The 25880-nt window shown below is 45.7% G+C and overlaps 1 protein-coding gene and 1 long non-coding RNA gene across 3 annotated transcripts in view; one reads left to right on the forward strand and one right to left on the reverse strand.

The window, feature by feature from the left end:
* Clpb (ClpB family mitochondrial disaggregase) overlaps positions 1-7474 on the reverse strand; it is a 125972-nt gene extending 118498 nt beyond the window's left edge. Inside the window, exons 1-2 of one of the 2 annotated variants that reach the window (XM_059270237.1) lie at positions 6877-7474; positions 3518-3569 (exon numbers count right to left, since the gene is read on the reverse strand). In XM_059270237.1, the coding sequence (XP_059126220.1) occupies positions 3518-3569; positions 6877-7279 (455 nt within the window). In that variant the 5' untranslated portion in view covers positions 7280-7474. The remainder of the gene's footprint in view (positions 1-3517; positions 3570-6876) is intronic. The other variant, XM_059270247.1, reaches the window with a different exon arrangement.
* A 79-nt stretch (positions 7475-7553) lies between these two features.
* The window catches only part of LOC131916752 (uncharacterized), a 38439-nt gene continuing 20112 nt past the window's right edge, over positions 7554-25880 (forward strand). The window contains exons 1-2 of the long non-coding RNA XR_009380592.1: positions 7554-7683; positions 8042-8113. This is a non-coding gene — a long non-coding RNA (uncharacterized LOC131916752). The remainder of the gene's footprint in view (positions 7684-8041; positions 8114-25880) is intronic.

The following is a 25880-nucleotide window of genomic DNA, read 5'->3' on the forward strand; positions in this document are numbered from 1 at the left end:
AAGAAGTGCTTTGAGTGAGGAGGGAAGAGCACCCTGAAGGCCTTCCTCAGCTTGGTCTCTTCCTCAGACAGCCTCTGAAAAGATTTGCCTTCAGCCTTTTCCCATTTCTTCTGCCTCCACCTTCAGAAACAGCCCTAACTGGTCCAGTCCCCTGCTCAAAAGCTCATAGGAAGAGCATCCAAAACCCTTACCCCTGGCCAGGGCAGGCCAGGCACACTCCCACCACATCTCCAGTCACCTTCGCTCTCTCCTTATGTCCTGCATAAGTCCTGGGGCTGGCAGCCCACACTGCCTGCCTCCTGCCTCGCCCAGCCTGTCCCAGCTCTGGGGGACAGCATGGGGGGGGGGGGACACTGAGGAGAGTCTGTGCCTCACTCAACTGATTTCCTTACAGGGTGAGGGAGATGCTAACAGAAGGGGATAAGGAGAGGCAGGAAGGAGAAAAGCAGGCTAAAGACTGAGGACACACTTAAAAAACTCCCAGATATTACCCATGTATGAAACCGTCCCCACAATTCTGAGTCACTCACTAGAAATCCAATCACTTTCTGTATGCCATTGACGGGTATTTAGTTGTCTTCACACAACTGTCTGTAACTCCAGCATCAGGGGGTCTGACACCCTCTTCTGGCTTCTGTGAACACCTGCATACACAGGGGCAGACCCTTCTTCCCCTTCACAGACACATAATTTAAAAAAAATCTTAAAAAATATGAATGTATTTAACAGGATATGTGCACATATAATCCCAGTACTGGGAAAGCAGGGGCAGAAGGAAGGAAGGAAGGGAGGGAGGGGGGAGAAGGAGGAAGGGGGGAGGGGGAAGGAGGGAGGGGGGAGGGGGACAGTGGGGAGGGAGGGAAGGCATTCACCAGGCATGGTAGTATCTGCCTGCAATCACACACTTGGGAGGCCAAGGCAGGAAGATCATGAGTTTTAGAACCCTTTCTAGACCAAATAGCAAGAACCTCCTCAAAAACAAAAAAACCAACCCCAAAACAAGACAACAGCAGCAAACCCCAAAGACTGAGGCTCCGCTGGTAGGTGCCTTCCCAGCATGCACAAAGTCCTAGGTTGGATCCTCAGCACCACATAAAATCGATCATGGTGGTGCACACTTGGGATCACATCATTCAGAAGGTAGAGGCAGAAATATCAGAAGTTAGAAGTCATTCTTGGCTATGTAGTGAGTTTGAGGCCAACCTGAGTACATGAAACCTTGCCTCAAAAAACTAAAACTACAAAATAAATAAATAAATAAATAAATAATAAAAAATAAGAAAAGAAAAACCTCATAAATTTCAGAGCTAAAATCATCAGCCCTTGGAGTGGGGCTTGCTGAAATAAGCCAGAGTCAGCCTTCTCTGCTCGGCAACTCTCCTGCCTACATTGGGCTTGGGGGCAGGAAGCTGCAGACTGGCAGCCTTTGGCAGTTACCAACAGGTGATTCTGGGTAATTTTTGACTCCAGTTTTGACTCTTCGCTTGCCTACAATGAGGCTCTAGAAAGCCAGGCACGTGTCTGGGGCATGAAGATGCCGCCGCACGCAGCGGCAGTTATGAATGGTTCTTATAACAACAAGATGACATCTGTGCTTGGTTTTTAAGATGCATCATCACATGTTTATTAAACTATTGCTCCATCATATTTATTTGGCTACAAAACAACTCCCAGCCCATACTTCCAAAAGTGGTTTATTAAAAACTAAGCCTTGAACATTAATACTCAAAAGCACCCTTGAGAATCAATAATAACGCTGCAGATAAAATGAAAGAGAATCAAAGCAGTAAGTCTTGGTGGAGCTGTGGCTGCCTTTCCACACTTTCTTAAATGTTCAAGCATTGGAGTGGGGAAGGGCACCCGGGATCCAGGGTATGCAGAGATAACTACCCCAAACACTGATTTTCTATCTAAAATGTGAATACAACATTAAGCATGGTTGCCCATACCTATAATCCCAGCACTCAGGAGGCTGAGGCAAGAGGACTGAAAGTTCAAAGCTAACCCAGGTCACATAACAAAATGTATTCTCAAAAAACCAAGGGCTATGGGGCTGGAGAGATGGCTCCCAGGTTAAGAGTACTGGTTGCTCTTCCAGAGGACCAGGGTTCAATTTTTAGCACCCACAGGTCAGCTCACAACTGTCTGTAACTCCAGTTCCAGAAGATTCAATGCCCTGTTCTTGCTAAGAGCACTGCATGTACATGATGCACAGAAATACCTGTGGGCAGAATGCCCAGACACATAAAATGAAAATAAAATTGGCTGGTCATGGTGGCACATGCCTTAAATCCTGGTACTTGGGAGGAAGAGGCAGGAGGGTCTCTGGGTTCGAGATTAGCCTGGTATACATAGTGAGTTCCAAGACAGACAGAAATACATAGAGAGAAAATGTCTGAAAAAACAATAAACAAACAAACAAATAAAAATGAAATCTTAAAAAACAAAAACAAGGGCTGGAGAGATGGCTCAGAGGTTAAGAGTACTGGCTGTTCTTCCAGAGGTCCTGAGTTCAATTCCCAGCAACCACATGGTGGCTCACACCTATCTAAAATGAGATCTGGTGCTCTCTCCTGGTGTGCAGGCAGAACACTATATACATAGTAAATAAATAACTCTTTAAAAACAAAACAAAAAGAAAAAGCAAAAACAAAACTAAACAAACAAATAAAACCAAACCAAACCAAGGACTAGAGAAGCAGCTCATTGGTAGAGCAATTGCCAAGTATGTGTTAAGACATGTTCAGATCCACCATGGCAAAAAAGAAACCAAACAAGGGTGTGAGGTAAGGGAGGGGAGGGTCCAATGGCCACTTAGGTCTAGCTGAAGGGCAACAAGGCCAAGGTGAGGCCTAAGAGGGATGAATACTGTCTCTAAACAACAGCCCACACTCTCAGCATCTGGTCAGGCCCCACTCCCCAGGCTGGAGGAACACTCTGCCCTGTCCATGGTACTAGCCCACGGCTTCCCAGCTCAAGATGAGTCTTCCCTTGCTCAAGCAGTCAGCCTCTGAGCAAAAATAAACCTCACTCCATTTGAGGAACCTGGGAGAACTAGGTGAGCCACCGAAGCTGAAGAACTACTGTCTGTAACTCCAGTTCCAGAAGATTCACAGTCTGCTTCTGGTGGAGTGCAGCATGTCTCAGCCCTGTAAGCAGGCCTTCTTAGTCACAAAGAGTCCTAAATAAACCCCAAGCTTCTCCAAGGATACCCACCCACATCAGGTCCAGGCAGCAAACATTAATACATGGTCACTTCCACAGAGGAACAAGAACAAACTGGAAGATTCACAGGGTCCATGGGCTCCAAGCCATTGCCACCAAACACTCCAAGATGGTTGGGAGCCCTCATCCATAATTAAAATACATAAAGTCTGATCTGGGCCAGGGAGCCTATGATTGCGGTTACAGGAAACCTTTGGGAACCAAGACCAGGTAGGGAGAAATTTTCTCTAAGACAGAGTCACTACACTCTGCTCAGCCCTTCCGGATAAGACAGCGAGGCCCAGACACTCACCTTCTGACTTCCTGTACATTGTTGGCACGGGCAGCTTCCATCAGAGCTGCATCTGAAAAGAGATGGGGTACTGGTCAGACCCCTGGCCAGGACCTATCCCTGAGAGCTGAGAGAAAGCCCAGCAAGCCAGTGGAAGTTCCTCAGAAAGTGAAAGGCTGGCATAAGAAGACTAACCAAACCCCTTCCCCAGGTAAAATCCACCCCACCTCTGCTCTGGGGATGCAGGTAGATGCTGTGCCATTTCCCCCACTATTCCCAAACACTAAGGCTCAGGTTTGTGGGTCTCCCTAAGACTGGAAAGAACCTCAATAAGAAGTCATGGACACTGGGATCCAACCTACTCAGCCATTACTCTCTGTGTGGCTGCTGTAGCCCTTCCTTCTCAACCAACTTCCCATGGTATTCGGCAGACAATACTTCTTGTCAGCCTCACAAGGATGCTGAGGAGATAAAATAATGGCTGAAAAGTCTCCAAAATCCTTGGTGCAAGACCAGAGAAGGGAGACCCAAACAGTTCAGAGCCCTGAGGACTCAGGCCTAGCTGAAGACTGGCCTGGTTGTTGGCACCACCTTGTGGCCACTTGGAAAGACGCACAAGTCAACAGCAGAGGCACAGTAGGCACTCTTGTGTGCCCAGCCTGATTTTGGGCTAAACTGTTGGCCACTAGGCTGACTCTACCCAGTCCTCGGCATTCAGTAGCCAGGAGACACACTAGGTAAACGTAAAGTCACTAGAGTCAGAGGCAAGCTGAGCCCAGCTCTAACGATTAGTTGCTGTGTGACCTGTCCAACTCATCTAAACTCCTGAGCCGAAGCTTCTGTGAAGTGGGATGAGACGCCAGCCTCATCATGTGCATAAACCAGTTTTTTCTTTGTTTCTGTTTTTTAGTTTTTGAGATAGGGTTTCTCTTTGTAGCCCTGAACATCCTGGAACTCACTCTGTAGACTGGCCTCGAACTCACAGAGATCCACCTGCCTCTGCCTCCAGAGTGCTGGGATTAAAGGCGTGTGCCACCATGCCCAGAGACAGCTGTTCTTTTCAGAGCTTGGGGCCTCCACTCCACCTACTATGGAGACTAGCCTATGACTCGGTCTCTGACTAGAGCCAGGTCTGTCCTACTGACCTTACGGATTCTCTCTCTGGTTTTTGTTTGGTTCATTGGTTGGTTTTTGGATTTTTTTTTTTTTTTTTTTAAGATAAGATCTCACTATGTAGCCCTGGCTGCCCTGGAACTCACAGAGATCCACCTGCTTAAGTCTCCAGTGCTGGGGTTAAAGGTGTATGCTATCATGCCTAGCTCTTATGGGTTGTTCTCATCCACACTCCTCCAGCTGGGAGAGGAAAACCATTCCTTATCAATACTTATCTACTCTCCTTCATTCTCCAAGGTCACAGAGGGAGGGAGAAATGAGCTGAGATTTAACCTGGGGCATTGTGGGCTCACAATCTTTCCTTGGCTGTCTACTACCTACAGCAGAATTCATCTTGACTCCTGAAGCGACCCAATGTTTCTCAGAACACTGAACTGAGCGACTCTGCTCAAAACCCCAGAGCAGGCTAGTCGCAAGGGTTGGAAGTGGCCATAGTTTGAGTCATTACCTATTTCATTAAGTAGATATCAATGAAATTCATGTGCCACAAAATCCAGCTTAGGGCCCCCAGTAACCTCTCAGGCCAGATTTCAGACACATTTCTTCTGTTCTTCCAAACACAATGGCTGCTGGGCAGTCTCTACTCATGAACCTTTTTGGCTCTCTACTACCTACAGAATTCCCAACACCCCTGCCTGGCAGGCAGGGCCCATGCCATCTTCTCTCACCTCATTCCAAAGACCCTGTCCTTCCACCCTCACTGGCCAAACTGCTAGCCCCTACACACCAAGCTGGTTGAAGTCTGGGTATGGAATATAATCCAACCCAAGGCACATTTGTTAAGCATCCCCCTTCCACGATCCACATACTTGTGGACAGATGCTTAGTATTAGGGAAATACTAATAAAATACAGGTAAGATACAGGCCTGGCCATCATGGGATACACAAGATCACACATCCCCACACAAACACTTACATTTCCTGTGTTATTCTTCAGAATTCAAGTTTAAACTCCCCATCTTCCAAGGACTGGCAGTCCTCCAGGAAGGCTATCCTGACTGACCCCACTAGCTCGCTGATCCTCTGTAGTACCAATTAGCCCTGCATGGCCAACTGCCTGCACAGTCCCCTTAAATGGCTTGGTTTTAAGTTGGGGCTTTTTGAACACCTAGTTCTAAACTAAACTGAGAGACCGCCACCTCCACGAACGCCCAAGCTGCAGATCCTATAACCACTTCCTGTTTAAGCTAGCAGGGCTCTACTTCAATACTCTCATTAGTAGAAAGGAAACTGAGGGCCAGCGAAGACCACGAGTCCAGCTTCACAAAGCGAGTAAGACAGTACAAAACAAGATCCTCGGTGTCCTCATTCCTCATCCAAAGCCCTTTCTTTTCAGGTGGCCACATCCTACTGAACAAACACGAAAGTCAAGGCAGTCTCCAATCTTGTTCAACAATCTCAAGAGTTTGGGGTGCATGGAACCCACCAGCACCACACTAAATTTAACAAGTTCCTCACCAGCAACTGAGACCTGAGAGGTTGGGTTCAGCCAGGCCACTCCTCCAGCTCCTGCTCAGCTCTCAGCATTTAGGTAAGATGCCAATCTGGGTTAGCTACCTCCACCTCCTATCCTATCCCTCCGACTTCTGCCAACTCCCTGTCCCCCCAGGCTCCACCCCCCACAATGTCCAGCTCACCTTAAGTATGACACTAAGCAAAGCAAAAACACTAAGGAACTGCTGAACAGACTCGTAACTCCGAGAGGTCAAAGCGTCAGTCTTATCAGAGTACTGAGAAATTGCCTTCACTATACAGCGGGGAAACGAAGACTAGACAGGTGCATGGGAGTCAAGCTAGCACCAGAACCAATTGTCCTCCTTCTTTGGGCCCTTGTATGCAGGTAAACATGTAGAGGTTATCTCTAAAGCTGCTGGGGCTCCCTGGAGACCTCTTGAAAGACTAATGGGCCAGATATAATACTGGTACATAAAAGGACTAGGCTGTAATTAGTCACTCCGATGTTCCCATTATACAGACACACAAACTGATGCCAGAAGAGGGGACTAGACCTACAATGGGAAATTATTTAACTCCAAGCAGTGAGCTTTCCAGAGCAACATGTTGCCCCTGGCAGCAGATGGTACCTTGGTCTCTCCAAGGGTAAGGTTACGCGGGTCTAAATTTACAAACACCTTCAACCCCGCAAAGGAGTCAGGACCCACCCCCACCCACCTCTCCCTTGAACCCAGACTGGCCCCATAATCACCCTTGTTGGAAGGACTCTTGCTGTAGCAATGAACCACCAGCGCCGTGGCCAAGGCCCACATGCCCAGTCCTGTCTTGTTGGGAACCCCATTCCAGCTGTCCTGTCCCGGGAGTGTTTCTTCGAGGCTACTACCGCGTCCCCACGAGGCGGCAGCCAGGCATGAGATCTCGGTGCGTTCTCCACGGCGCCCCCAGGTGGCCGCCCCCCGTCCGGGGAATAAGATATATGATGCTCCAGGGCGCACCCAGGCGGCAGCTCTCAGCCGCTGCGGCTCTCCGCGGTCTCCGGTGTTTATGCTCCGGCCGTAAGCACTTCCCCGGCTTTGGAGCGATGGAGACTTGAGTAACCCGAGGCAGAGCCGCGGCGCCGGCGCGGTTCTCCTTAACACCGCGGACAACATCATGACACCTGCTTCTAAAACCCGCTGGTGCCGGCCCCTGTGCTAGCCACGATCAACATGGCTGCCGCGGCGCGTTCGAAGACGCCGCTTATGGGGTGGGACTGCGCACTACCTCACGGGAGTGGTAGTCCACGGCCCCAGATCTTTCCCTAACTGGAGAATGAACAAACTACATTTCCCTGAGGGCTGTGGGATGACGTCACAATGACCGCTGACTTAGCGGCGTTAGGAGAATGTTGGGAAATGAAGTTCTAGTAGAGGGGCGTGGCAGAAAGGAAAACTCTGGTGGGGCGTGGCCATTAGAATTCAAGATTCCAGAGCCTGATGTCTGTGTTGACACAGCTTTAATCCCTGCTTTTGGAAGCGGGGAATTTGGGAGATCGGAGTTCAAGGTCACCTTGATCTAGGTCAGCCCTGGGTGTGTAAAATATCAAAACAAGACATATAGGAATCCTAGAACCAGTTCTTTAGTTGAAACACACGACGAAATTTCTCACTAGTGTTTAAATAAAATTGTATCTGTGGCCAGGCAGTGATGGATGGCTCATGCCTTTAATCCAGCACTTAGGAGGCACAGGCAGGCAGGCAGGTCTCTGTGACTTTGAGGCCAGCCTGGTCTACAAAACGAGTTCCAGGACAGCTAGGACTATTAAATAGAGAAACCCTGTTTTGAAAAACAAAAGCAAATAAACAAACAAAAAAAAAAAACTGTATCTTTGATGGAGACTTGTTAAGTACTTATACCCCTCCCCACCTTTGTTTCAGGTTGGTAAGGCTTCTCAAAAAAGATGCCTAGAGCTCGGCGTAGTGACTCAAGCAGACCTCTGTGAGTTCGAGGTGAGTCTGGTCTACATAGTTCCAGGACAGCCAGGTAGAGAGATCTTCTCTCAAAAGAATATATATATAATATATATATATATATATATATATATATATATATATATATTATATATACCATTAATCTCAGCACTTGGGAGGCAGAGCCAGGCAGATCTCTGTGAGTTCAAGGCCAGCCCCGAGCTACAGAGTGAGTTCCAGGATAGGCTCCAAAACTACACAGAGAAACTCTGTCTCAAAAAACAAGTGTGTTTACTAGTTGAGCCATCTTGTTTAAGTGTTGCAAAATAGTAAATCTGTGAATTATACTACAATATATTTATATTTATATTTATTTCTTCTGTAGTTGGTAGACAATTAGCTATTTACATATTTGTGTCTGGCTTGTTGTGTTTTGCAGAACTACAGAAGTAGGTTTGGGGTCTCATGAGGTGTGTTTTTCCCTGGTTCAAAGCTATACTTTCTTTCTTTCTTTTTTTCCCTCAAGACAGAGTTTCTCTGTGTAGCTTTGTGCCTTTCCTGGAACTCACTCTGTAGCCCAGGCGGGCCTCGAACTCACAGAGATCTGCCTGCCTCTGCCTTCTGAGTGCTGGGAATAAAGGCATGCACCACCACCACCTGGACAAAAGCTGTATTTTCTATTGAGTTGTTCCTGATCTAGAGGCTACAGAGAAAGTCTTGTAGGTAGGATGCTCTCTGTTCTTACACTAGAGCCTCTTGGGCTGGATTAAGGGAACAGTCTGACTTTGTCTGGGTGGCCAGTGCTCCTGACAGACCCGGGCACTTTGCTGGTTGGTGTCCCCTGGTGCCTAGCTGGCTTCTTTGAAACTTTGCAGTAGGCTTTTGGAGTTTCCATCAATCTGATGGTTGAGAACAGAGAACAGGTGTTAGCTCTTGGTTTGTGTCTGTTCCACCCAAGGGTCATGTCTACATTTACTTGTACATGGAGCACCCTAGCTAACATCCATTTTCCAAAGAGAGGCCAGTGCATGACACTTGCCCTGCTCTTTGCTTTTTCCTTCTCCACTTCTGAACTCCTCATAGGAACTGAATTAGTGTGTGTTAAAGCTTGCATGTGTTTCTTCCCGATTTGCCGCTTTGACACTGCCTCTACTTACAAGAAATCTTGGACAATATTTAGGGAGGGTTTCCCAAGCCCAGATCATAAAGTAATCACACACTTTTCTCTTCTCATACTTGTACGACTTCATGTTTTATTTCTGGTCACTGATGTACTTGGAGTTTGCCCTGCAGTGCACCATGCCAAACAAGGACCCTCAACAAATCCTGTTGCTCTGGCTGGAAGTGCTGTGTTACTTAAACTCCTTCATGGTGTGGATGTGTTGTTGATCTTCTAGCCTCTTCCACCTTTGGTTTCCTTTTGTATTAGTGCTACACTACTAGGTATGAACTCTTCAGTGTGTGTGTGTGTGTGTGTGTGTGTGTGTGTGTGTGTGTAAGATTTCATTTCTTTTATGTGTATGAGTGTTTGCCTATGTGTGTCTATATGTGTGCCATGTGTATGCAGGAACCCAAGGAAGCCAATCTGTGGAACCCCCTGTAGCTACAGTTACAGGTGGTTGTAAGCTGCCATCTGGGTGCTGGGAACCACATCCTGCCTGGTCCTCTGCAAGTCAGCAAATGCTCTTAAACACTGAGTCATCGGTCCAGCTCCTTTTAATGTTACATGGCAGTTTTGTTTGTTTTTTTATTTTTTGTTTGTGGTGGTGGGGATTAGACCCAGGACTTTATGCACGCTAGGGAACACTCTACCACTGAGCTACATGCTCATCCCACTTCAGAGTTTTTAACATGTGCTGGAAAGAATCCCACACCCCTGTCATTGCTAATGGTTTCCAGGGCTCTCCTGACTCTTCCTATTTATGCTTTTTTTTCCCCATAGGGAGAGTAAATTTACCTGTGGCCGGGAGGAGGGGAGAGGCCCCAGCTCTCCAGAGGCTACCTTTCACTGTTGTCTGAGTCTTGTCTCTCTAAGGAATATTGATTTCCTCAACTTTGCTTTATGTTTTGTTCCCCCAGGAGTGAATTCTTGTGGTGTTTTCCTGGTCCCTTGCCTTGGGTTTACCAGAGCTGTGGTCTGCAGTGGAGACAGCCTGCCTCTTTCTTTCTGGTTATTGTGTGTGTGTGTGGGGGGGGGGCTCCCACGGGATGTTAAATGGGATGCGTGGTTACCTAGTCTCATTCCTAAATGTGGTGGGAATGCCACACTCTATGCCACACTCTATGCCACACTCTATGCCCTACAGGTGAGGGAATAGAGCACTTCCTCCTGTGTGTGTGTGTGTGTGTGTGTGTGTGGCAAGGGGGGGGTAGTTATGGGATTTTCCCTTTGGAAACTTTTGAAGTATGCCCATGTAGAGCTTGGGGCTCAGGGAACAGTTACATTTTTTCTGTTGAACGAATCTGCAGAGGTTTCTTGTACTTACTTACTTAATTTTTCTAAGTCATGGATGTAGGGGGCCCAAAACAGCTTGACCACACAGTTGCCATGATAGGCTTACTGGCAGGCAACACCCAGATCCAGGAAAAGCCATAAGCTGATCTCAACCAGGGAGGGCCAGCATCTAAGGAGAAGTACCTGACATTCCAAACACTACAACTGTTAGATAAGATTAGATAAGATAGCCAGATGTCCCTGAGCCTACCACTCACCTATCTCTCTTTTGCCAAGATACCCCTAGATAAATGTCAGCTAATCAGGGTCCTGAACCTCATCTTCAACCTTTACTATGATTAAACAGAACAACACAAAACAAAAAACCCAACCCTGCCTGGGCTCGGTGCTCTCTGCTCTCACTGCTGCATAGGACAGATGGAGAGTACAAGCTCGAGCTTGAATAAAGGCTCTTTGCTTTTACATACAGACTCGATATCTCCATGGTGCTCTTTGAGGGGTCCCTGAAATCCGGGCATAACAATGGATGCCTATCTTTTCATTTAGGGTCCTAAATGAGTGGTTGGGTCTGAACAACAGCAGTTGCTCTCATGTTCTCTTTATATGTTCAGGAAGAGAAAAGCCATCATCTCTGTCCCTGGAACTGCCCCTGGGCTCCAGGACCTCTGCACTCCTGCCTGGGCTCTTCCTGAATCTGCCATTGGCTAGTTGGTATATTCTACATCTTCTGACCTCAGGGGCTGGGCTCAACAGTGGCTACCATGTCCTTCAGTGCATCATCTGTTCCACTGAGGTTCTGCTGTATGAAGAGCAGATACAATGTGCTATTCTTGCCTCACCTTAGTCTGTATTGTGCAATAGAAGGTTATGATCCTTATTATTTTTTAAATTAACTTCACAATTCAAAAGTTACACACAATAAAATGAGCCTAGGGCTGGAGAGATGGCTCAGCAGTTAAGGGCACTGGCTGCTCTTCCAGAGGTCCTGACTTCAATTTCCAGCAACCACATGGTGGCTCACAACCATCCATAATGAGATCTGGTGCCCTCTTCTGGCCTGTAGGCAAACATGCAGGTAGAACACTGTATACATAATAAATAAATCTCTAAAAAGTAAAATAAAATAAATTGAGCCCATTTCAGAAGTGCCTTTGGAGAGTTTTAGACAAGCCCAGAAGCTTTGTGACACCCACCAAAATCAGTAAGTATTTGCATGACCCTGGAAGAAACCTGTCCCTTTCCCAAGTGTCCTCCCACATACCAGCTAGCCGGACCTCTGATGCTTTAGGTGAGCCCAGCCTGCTCAGAGAGAGCTGAATCTTAGAAGAGGCGCACAGTGTGCATTCTTCAGCCTGGATTCTGCCACCTAACAGAGCAGGGTCCCCAGGTCCAGCCGATGCCACAGGTGGCAGGTCCTTCTCCTCTTGTTGCCTAGTTGTTGTTTGTCCCTACAGGTGAGGGAACAGAGCACTTGTCCCTGTGTCCTCGTTTATCTGATGTAAACTCTTCTGAGTGGGTCTTGGTTTAGACCAATGTTTCCACTCTCTTGGAAAAATATACTAGAGAAAAAAAACTGATGGATTTTAGCAGTGTGGGACGTTTCCTTTTAATACTTTAAGCCGTTGGGGCTGGATGTGGTGGCGCGCACCTTTAATGTCAGCATTCAGGAGGCAGAGGCAGGCGGAACTTTGTGAGTAAAAGGCCAGCCTGGTCTATAAAGCGAGTTCCAGGCTAGCCAGAGCTACATAATGAAACATTGTCTCAATAAATAAAGGAAGAAGAGGAAGCCACTACCACTGTGTGTGTATCTGTGTGTAGAGATGGCTCAGAGGTTAGGAGCACTTGCTGCTCTTGCAGAGGCCCCAAGTTCGGTTCCCAGCACCCACACATCTGCTCACAACAGCCTGTCACTCTAGTTCCAGAGGATTTGACACCGTCTTCTGACCTCCCCAGCACAAGGGCCAAAATGCCAGAGTTCTCCCATCTTGTAAAACTTTTATGCAAATCATTTTATTTATTTATTCATTTTTATTTTATGTGCATTGGTGTTTTCCTTGCATGTATGTCTGTGTGAGGGTGTCAGAAGCCCTGGAACTGGAGTTACAGACAGTTGTGAGCTGCCATGTGGGTGCTAGGAATTGAACTCGGGTCCTCTGGAAGAACAGCTCTTAACTGCTGAGCTATCTCTCCAGCCCCTCTCATGCAAATCTTTTAATCTTCCCCACCCCCACCTGGTAAAATTTTTACTGACACAAAGGTCACTTAATGACCAGGAGGCAGCCAGCCCCTCCTTATTTCTTTCATTTTCTATGATGATTTCAAATTAGCCAATTGGGACAGATTGTGAGGTCAGCAATATTCTTTAATTTTTACAATTTTATTACTATTTTAATTACACATATGTATATAAGTCTGTGGATGTGGGTGGAGGTGCCCAAAAGGCCAGAGGTGTTGGGTCTCCCTGGATCTCCAGTTACAGGTGGTTATGAGCCTCCTGGTGTGGATACTGGAAATGGAATTTAGGTCCTCTAAAAGAGTGGTATGTTCCCTTAACTGCTGAGCCATCTTTCTGGCCTCAAGAATATTCTTTTCAAACATAGACATGCAGGCAAAACACCTGTACACATAAAATTAAGAAAAAAGAAGAAGCCGTTTCCCAAAATAAGTGGTGCATTTGACACTGGCCTGTCAATGCCAGGCTTGCTAATCCCACGCATGAGCAGGTGGGTGGGTTTGGGCTTCAGTTTTCCTTCCGCTGATGACTAGTGGGGTAAGACACGTTGTCTTCTCACTGTCTTCATTGTGACATGGCCTCTGGTGCATCATCGTTGTACCATGTAGCTCTCTCGAGCATGAGGCTGCTGAGTCCCCATTGTCTGAGTGTCCCCTCCCTCCTTAACCATGTCTTGCAAGTGTTCTACTTGGCTCTGGGCTCATGCTGCCTGTCCATAGCACAAAGTTCTGGTGCTGTGGTGTAGAACACCCAGTTTAGATCTTAGTCTATTGTTTTGTGTCCCAGAAACCTCTGCCCCATCCCCAGGATCTGCTGTGTGAGAGCACTAAAGGTCTGGAGAAGTGTGCCTGGCTCATGGGTGTGTGCCACTGCTGGGGACACCAGAGAGGAAACCCATTTCCCTGGGGTTTGGATCCTGCAAATTGGGGAACCATTTTCAGCACTAGATAGCCCTCAAAGCAGCATCCCCAGCCTAAGAAGAACTAAAGGAGGAGCCAAGGCCTCTGACCCCTCATCCATGTTGGACATGGACGTCAGATGACAGGTCAGGCAGTGGACATGGGTGGCACAGATCCCATGTCCCCAACACTGGTGGATCCATCTTGAGATAGCTCCCAACAACTTGGTATGATGTGGTTGGCTACAAATTGACCTAATTTATTCTGGTATATTTTGGTTAGATTTTGTTTAATCTGACTTTGGAGGGAGGGAGAGAGATTTCAGATCTGGTGAGATCATCTGATCAGTAGCTCAAGGTACTTGTCACTACCTGAGTTCAATCTCTGGGACTCACTCAGTGGAAGGAAAAATCAACTCCTTCAAGTTGTCCTCAGACTTACACACACACACACACACACACACACACACACACACACACACAATGATTTTTTTTTAATGGAAGGAAGAAAGAAGAAAAAGCTTTGATTTTGGTTTGGTTTGTTTGTTTATTGTGTGTTTGCATGTACTCACATGTGCTTGTGAGTGTTGTGTGGTGCCTGTGAGTACAGGTGCGCATATGCCACAGTGTGCGTGTGGAATTCATTCTCTTCTGCCACCTCCTGGGCTCTGGGTATTGATCTCAGGTTGTCAGGCCTGCACACAGGCTCCTCCCTCTGCTGAGCCATCTCACCTGCCTCAGAAGTTACACTTTACATGTGAAGCTTATTTTATTTAAAAAAGACTTGGAAATTTATTTATTTATTTTTTTATTATTTGCAAGAGTATCTTTGTGGGTATGTGAAGTGAGTTTCAGAGGGTGGGAAGGGGTGTCAGATCATCTGGAGATGGAGTTATAGGCAGTTGTGAGCCAACATGTGGGTGCTGGGTATAGAACCTGGGTCCTCTGCAAAAGCAGCAAATACTCTTTAACCACTGAACCACCTCTCCAGCCCCTAAATATGAACTTTATTGTATGAAATGATTTATACTTCAATGACATTATTTCAAAAACTATAACATGTGACATAGTTCACTTTTCACATTGGAAAATACGTATTGTATATAGTATAGCGTTATGGGGTATCCACCAGAGAAGACTACTTGGACATGCGTGTGAGCCAATAGAAAATCTTTATTAGCCAGCTGGTGACTACACTGAGTGTTCAGGACCTGAGTACAGTCCCAAGCCTTTCTCAGGGTGAGCTTTTAAGCACAAAAACCATGTCCTGGTTTGACATACTTCAGGTAACAAGAACAGTTAGCTAGAAGCTGAACAACAGAAACCAAAGAGCAAGGTTTAGAGACCTTCCCAGAACTGTGTGGACTTGGATGGATTAGGTCTTTGTTTTCATTTCGGCTGGTGGTGCTGAGTTTCATGAATGATACTTCCATCATGAGTCAGTTGTGCCTCTTAAGGTCTGGGGGCCTGTTACAATAGTTGCATATACTTGTGTGTAAAAATGTTTTACACGTGTAAAATAACTGTGACAAGCCTGTGAAGAAAAAGACGCTGGCGAGAGTGTAAAAAAAGCTCGGTGGTAGGCTAACTCGCCATAGCAAAACACTGGAATTAGGTTAGAATTACACTGGTACACCCATAAAATAAGAAATGTTTGTTCGTTTGTTTTGGTTTTTCAAGATAGAGTTTTTCTGTGTAGCCCTGGCTGTCCTGAAACTCTGTAGACCAGGCTGACCTCAAACTCAGAGATTTGCCTGCCTCTGCCTCTAGAGTGCTGGGACTAAAGGTATGTGCCACCATTGCCTGACTTGGTCTTATTATTATTATTACTATTATTATTATTATTATTATTATTATTATTATTTTGAATAACATTTCTGTATATCCCAGACTGACCTTGCACTTTCTGTATAGTTGAGGATGATCTTGAACTCCTGATGTTCCAGCCTCTACTTCACAAATGTTAGGGTTACCCTATGCCTGATAAAAATAGTTGTCCTTGTGGTGGTCACAGTGCAGCTGGGGCATCAGGATGACAAGCAGAAAGAAAGGGGAGTTTAATTGCTCCCGTGAACTTGAAGCATGTACTTTGAGTATGTCTCACCCATCCTCTCTAACCAAACAGGCTCTGTTGTTTCTGCGTGAATGTTCACTATTGATGTTTTACATCCTAGTAAATCAGTATCATCCAAACTGGCAGATCATTTTTTTTTCCCTTGTGTAGAAACACTGACATCTTGTGGGCATCTATGTTATCACAGCTGAATATCTCTAAAGTGAGAATTTGTACATTCTGCTCTGCTCCACGCCTCTCAATGAATATGCACTGAATATCCATCTTGGACTTTTGCCTACCTTTAAAACAAAGTGTTTCAGGGTGGGGTAGCACACACCTTTGAGTCCAGCATTCTGCAGGCAGAGGCAGGGAGATCTCTGTGAGTTTGAGGCCAGCCTGGTCTACAGAGCGAGTAGAACAGCCATAGGACAGACAGGGCTATGTAGAGAGACCTTGTCTCAAAACAACAAACAAAACTTACACACTTTTGATAATATTCAGCCTCATTTACTGGGCCTCAGAGAGCATGTAAATACTGAAGCTATGGTCATGAACAAGACATGCAATGGTTTGCCATACGGCCCTGCAGCCAACAGGCAATCTTAACGCAGAGTGCCGAGTCACCATGGAGACAGATCAGATTTCTCTGGGGAGACCACAGAGGCTGAGTGGTCAGGGAAGGCCTCCTGGAAGAAGTACCCTTTATCAGTTCTGTTCCTCTAGAGAGCCCCGAGTGTTCATTAGCCCCAAGTGTGAAGCAGAGAGGCCAAAGGGTGAGAAAAGTAGCTGAACTCAGCGGAGGTGGGGGGGGGGGGGAGGGGAGCGACTTACTAGGTTCTCTCAGCAAGACTCCTGTTGACAGACTTTGGGCATTGAACCCGAGGCTAATCAACCCAGGGCTTCCTCTCAGTCTCATTATGAAGATTGGGCATTGAACCCGAGGCTAATCTGAACCCAGGGCTTCCTCTCAGTCTCATCATGATGATCTTACTCTGTGCTCTGGGCCTGGGCCTGCTGCTCAACAGGTCAGAAACAAGCAAGAGGGCTAAGTGAGTAAAAGCACTTGCCTAAGTTCAACCCTGGAAGCCTTGATAGAAAGAAAGAACTGGCCGGGCGGTGGTGGTGCACACCTTTAATCCCAGCACTTGGGAGGCAGAGGCAGGCGGATCTCTGTGAGTTCGAGGCCAGCCTGGTCTCCAAAGCGAGATCCAGGAAAGGCGCAAAGCTACACAGAGAAACCCTGTCTCGGAAAAAGAAAAAAAAAAAAAAAAGAAAAGAAAGAAAGAAAGAACTGGTTGACAGTTTTCCTCTGACCTGCACATATGAGTGCTGTGACATGGATCTCTCTCTTTGTTTCTCTGTCTCATCTTTGTCCGTCTGTCCGTCTCTGTCTCTGTCTCTGTCTCTCTGTCTCTGTCTCTCTCTCTCTCTCTCTCTCTCACACACACACACATTTTTTCTTTTTTCTTTTATTAACAATACTTTTTTTTTCAGCTTGATATGGTACAAATTCTTATTTTAATAGTGAAATGTTTCACTAAAGCTTGCTCAGTGATTGGGCAAAATCAAAACTTATTATAAGCCATAGTCATCCTGGGGTCTTCCCTGCTAAGTAGCTTCCCTGGATCTGTGGGTTGCAGTCTGATTGTCCTTTGCTTTATATCTAGTATCCACTTATGAGTGAGAGCATAGCATGTTTGTCCTTCTGAGTCTGGGTTACCTCACTCAGGATGGTATTTTCTAGTTCCACCCATTTGCCTGCAAATTCCATGATGTCATTGTTTTTCTCTACTGAGTAGCACTCCATTATGTATATGTACCACATTTCCTTAATCCATTCTTCAGTTAAGGGGCATCTAGATTGTTTCCAGGTTCTGGCTATTATGAATAATGCTGCTATAAACATAGTTGAGCGTGTATTTTTGTAGTATGATTGAGCATTCCTTGGGTATATGCCCAAGAGTGGTATGGCTGGGTCTTGAGGTAGATTGATTCCCAATTTTCTGAGAAACTGCCATACTGATTTCCACAGTAGTTGTACAAGTTTGCACTCCCACCAACAGTGGTGGAGTGTTCCCCTTGCTCTGTATCCTCTCCAACATAGACAGTCATTTGTGTTTTTGATCATAGCCATTCTGACAGGTGTAAGATGGTATCTCAGAGTTGTTTTGATTTGCATTTCCCTGATGACTAAGGATGTTGAACATTTCCTTAAATGTCTTTCAGCCATATGAAATTCTTCTGTTGAGAATTCTCTGTTTAGCTCTATAGCCCATTTTTAAATTGGATTGTTCAGTATTTTGATGTCTAGTTTCTTGAGTTCTTTATATACTTTGGAGATCAGCCCTCTGTCAGATGTGGGGTTGGTGAAGATCTTTTCCCATTCTGTAGGCTGTCTTTTTGTCTTATTGACTGTGCATTTTGCCCTACAAAAGCTTCTCAGTTTCAAGAGGTCCCATTTATTAATTGTTGTTTTCAGTGTCTGTGCTACTGGTGTTATATTTAGGAAGTGATCTCTGGTACCAATGCGTTCAAGAGTACTTCCTACTTTCTTTTCTATCAAGTTCAGTGTAACTGGATTTATGTTGAGGTCTTTGATCTACTTGCACTTGAGTTTTGTGCATGGTGACAGATATGGCTCTATTTGCAATTTTTTACATGTTGACATCCAGTTATGCCAGCACCATTTGTTGAAGATATTTTCTTTTTTCCCATTGTATAGTTTTGGCTTCTTTGTCAAAAATCAGGGGTTCATATGTGTGTGGTTTAATGTCAGGGTCTTCAGTTCGATTCCATTGGTCTGTGTATTGGTTTTTATGCCAGTACCAAGCTGTTTTTATTACTGTAGCTCTATAGTAGAGCTTGAGGTCAGTGATGGTGATGCCTGCAGAGGTTGCTTTATTGTACAGGCTTCTTTTAGCTATCCTGGGTTTTTTGTTTTTCCATATGAAGTTGAGTATTGTTCTTTCCAAGTCTGTGAAGCATTGACACACACACACACATTAATGATACATTTAAAAAGAGAAAGAAACAAGGGAGAGAGAATTTGTTTGGGCTGATGGCTTTAGAGGATACAGTCCTTGGTCACTTGGACCATGTACTTGGGCAGAAACATCACAGTAGCAGGAGTGTGTGTCAGAGGAAAGCTGTTTGCCTGAGGGCAGACAAAAAAGCAGAGAAAGAGGACTACAGGAACAGGTCAGGGCATGCTCACCACCACCTGCCTCCTCTAACTAGGGCTCTTCTTCCTGGTTCCCACCAACAACCACTGTAGTTAGACTCCATCAAGGGGCTAATCCCTTCATTGGGCCAGAGTCTTCAGGATCTAATCATCTCTGAAAATATCATCACGAATGACACTCCTAAGGTGGGATTTACTAATCTAGGCACTTAGTGCAGTCTACAGATATCACTGACTTCAACATCTGGGCAGATAAGAGGGAAGAAGCAGGCCTGGGCAGGGGAAGAAGATGAATGGCTAAGCTGACCTGGTCAAGCCTTCTCCCACCTAGAGCTGTAAGAGTGGCCCAGGTCAGACTGAAATGATGCAGCCTTTGGATGCTCTGCTCACTCTCCCTTTTCCCCCACCCAGCACAATCACCAGTAAGTGGCATTTTTTTTGTTGTTGTTGTTGTCGCTGAGCTACACTCACTGACTGTGAGCAGCAAGTCCTTGACCAGGAGGATCTGAACACTGTGTCACCATGACTACCAAAACCTTGCACGTTGTCCTTCATTGATCAATTGTCCAGTGAACTCTGTGCTGGCTACTGTGCCGGTTGCTGGGAGACAGGAACAGATACAGGGATGATGAAGCAGAAGGAGATCCTGCCCTCCAGATTAGTCTAGAGGGAGCCACATGATTAGAGAGTAGGGGGTGGTGAGTTCAGAGGATGGTGAGAGGGTCTGGACAGGGTCACTGCTCTAGTGTGGGCAGCCTTCACTAATGCTTCATTGTAGTTGAGCTTTTACCAAGAAATGTTTCGCATTAGGTCTCTCAATTCTTTCTTTCTTATCCCTCACTCCACATCCTTTCCATTCTACTGAATTTTTCCCTGTGTAAGTGGCACCCTGCCACTCTCCATCCACGGTGACACTCTGGGTTTATCTTGGTCTCTAAATGCCTGTTCTTCTGTTGCATTTTGTTATCTCCCTGAGTCAATGTACCAGGAATCTTTTTTTTTTTTTTAATACTATACATGCAAAGCCTATTTTGAGGTATCTACTAGAGAAGATCTTTTGGACATGGGTTCAAGCCAATAGAAAGTCTCTATTATCCAGCTGGCAACTACACCGGGATTTTGGGACCAGAGTGCAGTCCCAAGCCTTTCCCAGGATGACACACCTCAGTTAGCCAAGAACACTTAGCCAGAAGCAGAGCTACAGAAGCCAAAAAGCAAGGTTAGTCCATTTGGGGACTTTCCAGGAACTAAGAACTTCGATGGATTAGGTGTTTGTTCTCATTTTGGCAGATGTTGCTGCCTAGGTGCTGAGTTTTACAGCCTGAATGGTACTTCCATCACAGCATCAGTTGTGCTAAAGTCTGGGGGGCTGTTACAAGACCACAAATCTAAGAGGGTAGACACAGGGGTCTTTAAAGCAGGGAAGGGAGCTATCCAGATGAAAGAGCTCTTTAAGCTCTGGAGAGCAAGCAGTAATTTAGGAATGATTTTAATTTTTCTTTTTGGCACAGGGTCTTGCTCTGTAGCCTTGGCTAGCCTGGTAGCCAGGGTGTAGTCCAGAACTGCTGCCAGTCCTTCTTGATTCATACATGCAGCTTTGGGATGTATGTATGTAGGGAGGGAGTTATTAGGAGGAAACACTTTTATATGACTGCATTAGTTTTTTTCCTTAAGGATTTATTTATTTTCATTTCATGTATATGAGTGTGTTTACCTGCATGCATGTCTTTGTGTAAAAGTAAGTGCAGTACTTGTAGAGACCAGAAGAGGGCATCGGATCCCTTGGAATGAGTTACAAAGGTTGTGAGCTACCAAATGAGTGTTGGGAATCAAACATGAGTCTTGTGGAAAATCAGCAAGTGCTCTTAACTACTGGAGCATCTCTCTATTCCCAGTGTGCTAGGGTTTTTTTTTTTGCTTTTTTTTCGTTTTTTTTTTTTTTTTTTTTTTTTTTTTTTGAGATACCATCTCTGTGTCCTGGAACTCACTACATAGAACAGGATTGGCCTTGAACTCATGGAGATCCATCTGCCTCTGTCTTCCAAGTGCTGAGGCCCAGTGCACTAGTTCTTGCTAGCCCAGACTGGGCAGCTGCTACACTAATGGTTCACTTAAGGAGACCTAGAAGACGTAGGAGCAGCTGAACTGTCACTGTTGTTGTTATTATTTTCTTTAGTGTTGGACATTGGCCCAGGGCCTCATACACAGAGCAAGTGCTCTATCACAGAGCTGTTCTCCAGCCCTCTGTCACTAATAATAGAGGAAAAATAATAGCTTGAAATAAGAGCATACATCCACTTCCTAGCAGTTATGCATGATTCAGCCAGTTGTGCCGAAATCTGGAAAGATTAGAAAATTGGTGACAGAGTGGCATAGGGAAGAATAATGTAGCTAGATCTGTGGAAGTGGGTCTTGGGGACCGTCACTGGCCACTGTGTACTCTAGCGATGATACTCTTCAACCAGGTGTTCAGAGTGACTCTAAGCTGGGCGGTGGTGGCTCACGCCTTTAATCCCAGCACTCAGGAGACAGAGCCAGGAGGATCTTTGTGAGTTCGAGACCAGGCCGGTCTAAGACTGAGATCTAGGACAGGCACCAAAACTACACAGAGAAACCTTGTCTCGAAAAAACCAACAAAACAAAACAAAAACAAACAAACAAAAAAGAATGACTCTAAGAAAATATCTGTCTCTGACAGCCATGATTCTCACAGTAGGCCCAGGAACAGATTAGCTACAGTGGTGGGGGGTGGAAGCTGTGCAAGAACCCAATGTTGTAGAGTTTGGATCAGACAGATACGGTATTTCTATTGATGAATGCTTGATATGTCAACACAAGTGACTGATGCTGAGTCCTGCATGTGGTATCATTCTTTTGGGTCAGCTGCCCCTGTCTGATGGTGTGATGGCTAATCCTGGTTGTCAGCTTGACAACATCTGGAATCAACTAAAACCAAACAGTTGGACATACCCACGAGGGATTTTATTGATTGAGTTACTTAAGGTAGAAAAACCTGATCTAGAGCTGGCCATAGCTTTTGGTGGTGGCCCACATAAAAAACATGGAAGAAGGAAGCTTTTGCTTTTTGCCTGCTTGTCCTCATTAGCTGATACACTAATCTATGCTACTGCTGAGGCTCTCCTTCACTAGTGTTAGAACCTACTTCTTCAGGTTTCCAATGCAGGTTGAAGAGCAGCAGCTCCCTAGGAATCCCCTGGGTCTCCAGCTCCACATTGGGACTACTGAGACATCCAGTCTCATGGACTGAACAACTACCAGATTCTTGGCCTTTCTGGTCAAGAGACAGCCATTGTTGGACTACCCAGACCACAGCCTGAAAGCCACCCTAATAACCCCCCTTAAATACAGTTTCATTTGGTCAGCTCTGTTCCTTCAGAGAACGCTGACTAATACAGGTGACAAGGTTACTAGAACTGCTTGGTGGGAAGGGAAGTGATCGCTCACTACCGACACTGACCCCTGCTCAGAAATGGTTGCTGCTCCTGTCCTAAGTGTCTTTCCCCACATCGTTCCTTACCAGAGCAGCTTGGACTTAGATGTCTGAACTGACATGAGATCTCAAATAATCTTGCCTTTGACCAAAAATCTGTCTTATGGCAAAGAAGGTGCATAACAATAACCACAAGATTCGGTGTCCTACCATATTTTATGTATCTGAAGGCCGCCAGCAGAACCGCTGGTGAAAGCGCTCAGCCAAGCTGCCAGGTTGGGGGCAATATTCCGTGGGCAAGACATTGCCTTCCAAGATGAAGTGTATTCATTATCTGCTAGCCAGTGTCTGGAGTTGGACTAAGATGAGCCCTCTCTGGCTGGGGCTGTGGCTCAGTGGAAGAGCATTTACTGAGGACAGGAAGCTCTATGTTTGATCTGCAGGGAGGGAGAGAAAGTAGGGTAGGGAAATGGGTTCCTCTCATCATCACTTCCAATAACCAACCCCTAAAGAAGTATTCCTTCCCTCAGTGTATTCCCGGGGGTGGAGGACTTTCCACTGGGACACCATAAAGCCACTAGCCATTCTGAGTCTACAGTAGACATCTGGTCACTGTGCCTGTGATCCCGCAGGCGCTGAAAGCTGTACTGATTCGGGTTACTGACCCTGACAATCACAGCAAGCAGAGATAGATGGAGGTGCTGTGGGATGGTCTGTATGTCAAATGTGTTGCTGATTGGTCAATAAATAAATCACTGATTGGCCAGTGGCCAGGCAGGAAGTATAGGCGGGACTAACAGAGAGAAGAATTGAGAGAACAGGAAGCTGGGTGAAGGAGACACTGCCAGCCGCCACCATGACAAGCCGCATGTGAAGATCCCGGTAAGCCACGAGCCATGTGGCAAGGCATAGATTTATGGAAATGGATTAATTTAAGCTGTAAGAACAGTTAGCAAGAAGCCTGCCACGGCCATACAGTTTGTAACCAATATAAGCTTACTTGGTTGGGTCTGAGCAGCTGTGGGACTGGCCGGTGACAAAGATTTGTCCTGACTGTGGGCAAGGCAGGAAAACTTTAGCTACATGGAGGCACCGAGGAGAACGTTTGCAGTGCAGAACTCAATGGCATGTCTTGGCACTTCTACCTAGAAATAACCAAAGGAGCAACAGTAGCGACCACTGCTTGATGAAGGATACAAAGCTTTATTCCTGAGAAACGAAGGCCAGTGGCACCCTACCAGGCTGAAAACTGAATGAGATGATGTGCTGGAACAGGTGCAGAGGAGGACATAGCAGAGGAGAAAGAGAGTAAAATCAGTTACTACTTGGGTTACAGCCAGGAGGATTACTGTTTTTTTTTTCTACTTTTATTTTATTTTATTTATTTTTGTTTGTTTGTTTTGTTTTTTTGAGACCGAGTTTCTCTGTGTTAACAGTCCTGGCTGTTCTGGAACTTGCTTTGTAGACCAGGCTGGCCTTGAACTCACAAAGATCCACCTGCCTCTGCCTCCCAAGTGCTAGGATTAAAGGCATGTGCCACCACTGCCCTTTTATTTTATTTTGTGTATGAGGATTTTGCCTGTTTGTATGTCTGAGTATCACATGTGTACCATGTATCCAAGGAGGCCAGAAGAAGGTGTTGGATCCCTTGGAACTGGAGATAAGGATGGTTGTGAGCCACTACGTGGGTCCTGGTAATCAAACCCAGATCCTCTAAAAGAGCAGCCAGTGCTCTTTTAGAGGATCTGGGTTTGATTACCACTGAGTCATTTCTCCATCCCACAGCTTGCTTTTATAACCTCTATGTATTAAAGCTCTTATAGAAATTGTAGATAGCTACCATCTTTAACTGTCTGGGTTTAATAAAATGGATATGAGATAAAAAGAGCCTAGCCAGGCATTGTGACACAGCTTTTTATTCTCAGTGCTTGGGAGACAGAGTCAGATGTGTCTCTTTGGGTTCATGGCAACCCTATTCTACATAGTAAGTTCTAGATCAGCCAGGACTACATAATGAGATCCTGTTGAGATGATAGATAGATAGATAGATAGATAGACAGAGCACCTAATGGTGGAAAAACTAACTGACTATACAAGAGTCTGAGATGCCCTGTGTCAAAACTACTTAGCTTCTCTTGGATTTTAGCCGTTACTGTAGTAATTGATCACTTTTTATGACTGCGATTCCAACTCGTATAGACAGCAGCATCCCTTTGCAGGCGCCATCACTTAAGGTTTCATGTTTTCATATTTAAACTTTATCAGATCCATGGGGCTAGAGAGATTGCTCAGTGGTTAGGAGCACTTGCTGCTCTCACAGAGGACCCAGGTTCAATTCCCAGCACCTATGGTGGATGTCTCAAAAACATCTGTAACTCCAGTTCCAGAGGATCCAACACCCTCTTCTGGCCTCCTCAGGCTCCTGCATGCACATGGTGCAGAGGCATTCAATCAAGGCCCATGGTAGATTTCTAAGGTCTGCTTGTGATTCTTCAGTGAGTGCTTGGTAGCCTCCCTGCCCACCCCTACACTTTTTCTGTCTGTTGCAAGACACTTCTCATACCAAACAGCAGGGTATGAGAACTTGAGCAACTTAGACCAGCTACAGAGACTTTTCTTGCTCAGAGCTTCATTCAAAACTTTAAGCCTTATGTTTGCAAGCCATCAGGTTGATGCAACAAATTCAAATGATGCAAATGAGTACATGTGTGCGTGCATGCGTGCGTGCGTGCGTGCGTGCGTGCGTGTGTGTGTGTGTGTGTGTGTGTGTGTGTGTTTGTGTGTGTGTGTGTGTGTGTGTGTGTGTGTGTGTGCATTTCCCACAAAATCCTAACAGGTCTACCAAGCTGTGGGCCTCTTTGCTCACAGTGGACAATGCATATTAAAGCAACCTGCCCTTTCATTTTCAAAGCTGAATTTCAATATGTCCCAGGCCTTGGAATCCTCCAGCCATTGAAGGGAACTTACTTATACATCAAAAATTTTAATTGTTACAGTTTATCTTTCATATCCTAATATGCGTGTGTTCTACCAAAGTACCTGGGATACTTGATACTTCCAGCTCATCAGGTCCAATAAGCATACTAACATCAATAAAAGGAACCAGCCTTATGTTCTGCAGGCCATCAAGACAACTGAGGCTCCTTTGTAACTATGTGATACTGGAAATTGAAGGTTGATGTAGCCCTGAGGTAAATCAGTGAAGGAATACAGCTGTCATGCCACATGAAAGCAGTTTGCTTTTAGGTTGAAAAGGAGACATTTTCCAGATGCCAGGGGCTGTATTGATTAGCTCCAATAAAGACACAACATCAAGGCTGCAGCTATAATTGGATTCCCTTCCCAATTATGTTGATAGTGATCTGTTGTCATTCTTCAAGATTCATCAAGATTCTGCATCTGCCAAAAGGACAAATTAAATAAGAGTGTGGCAAAATAATTACCAGGCATCTTTCAAACTCTGGCAATGGTACCAATCTTTGTAGTTCCCTCAGGGGTGCATTACTGTTGTGGTACTGAGTGACATGATTTT

Source organism: Peromyscus eremicus, chromosome 1, assembly GCF_949786415.1.
Source record: "Peromyscus eremicus chromosome 1, PerEre_H2_v1, whole genome shotgun sequence".
NCBI classification, from domain to species: Eukaryota; Metazoa; Chordata; class Mammalia; order Rodentia; family Cricetidae; genus Peromyscus; species Peromyscus eremicus.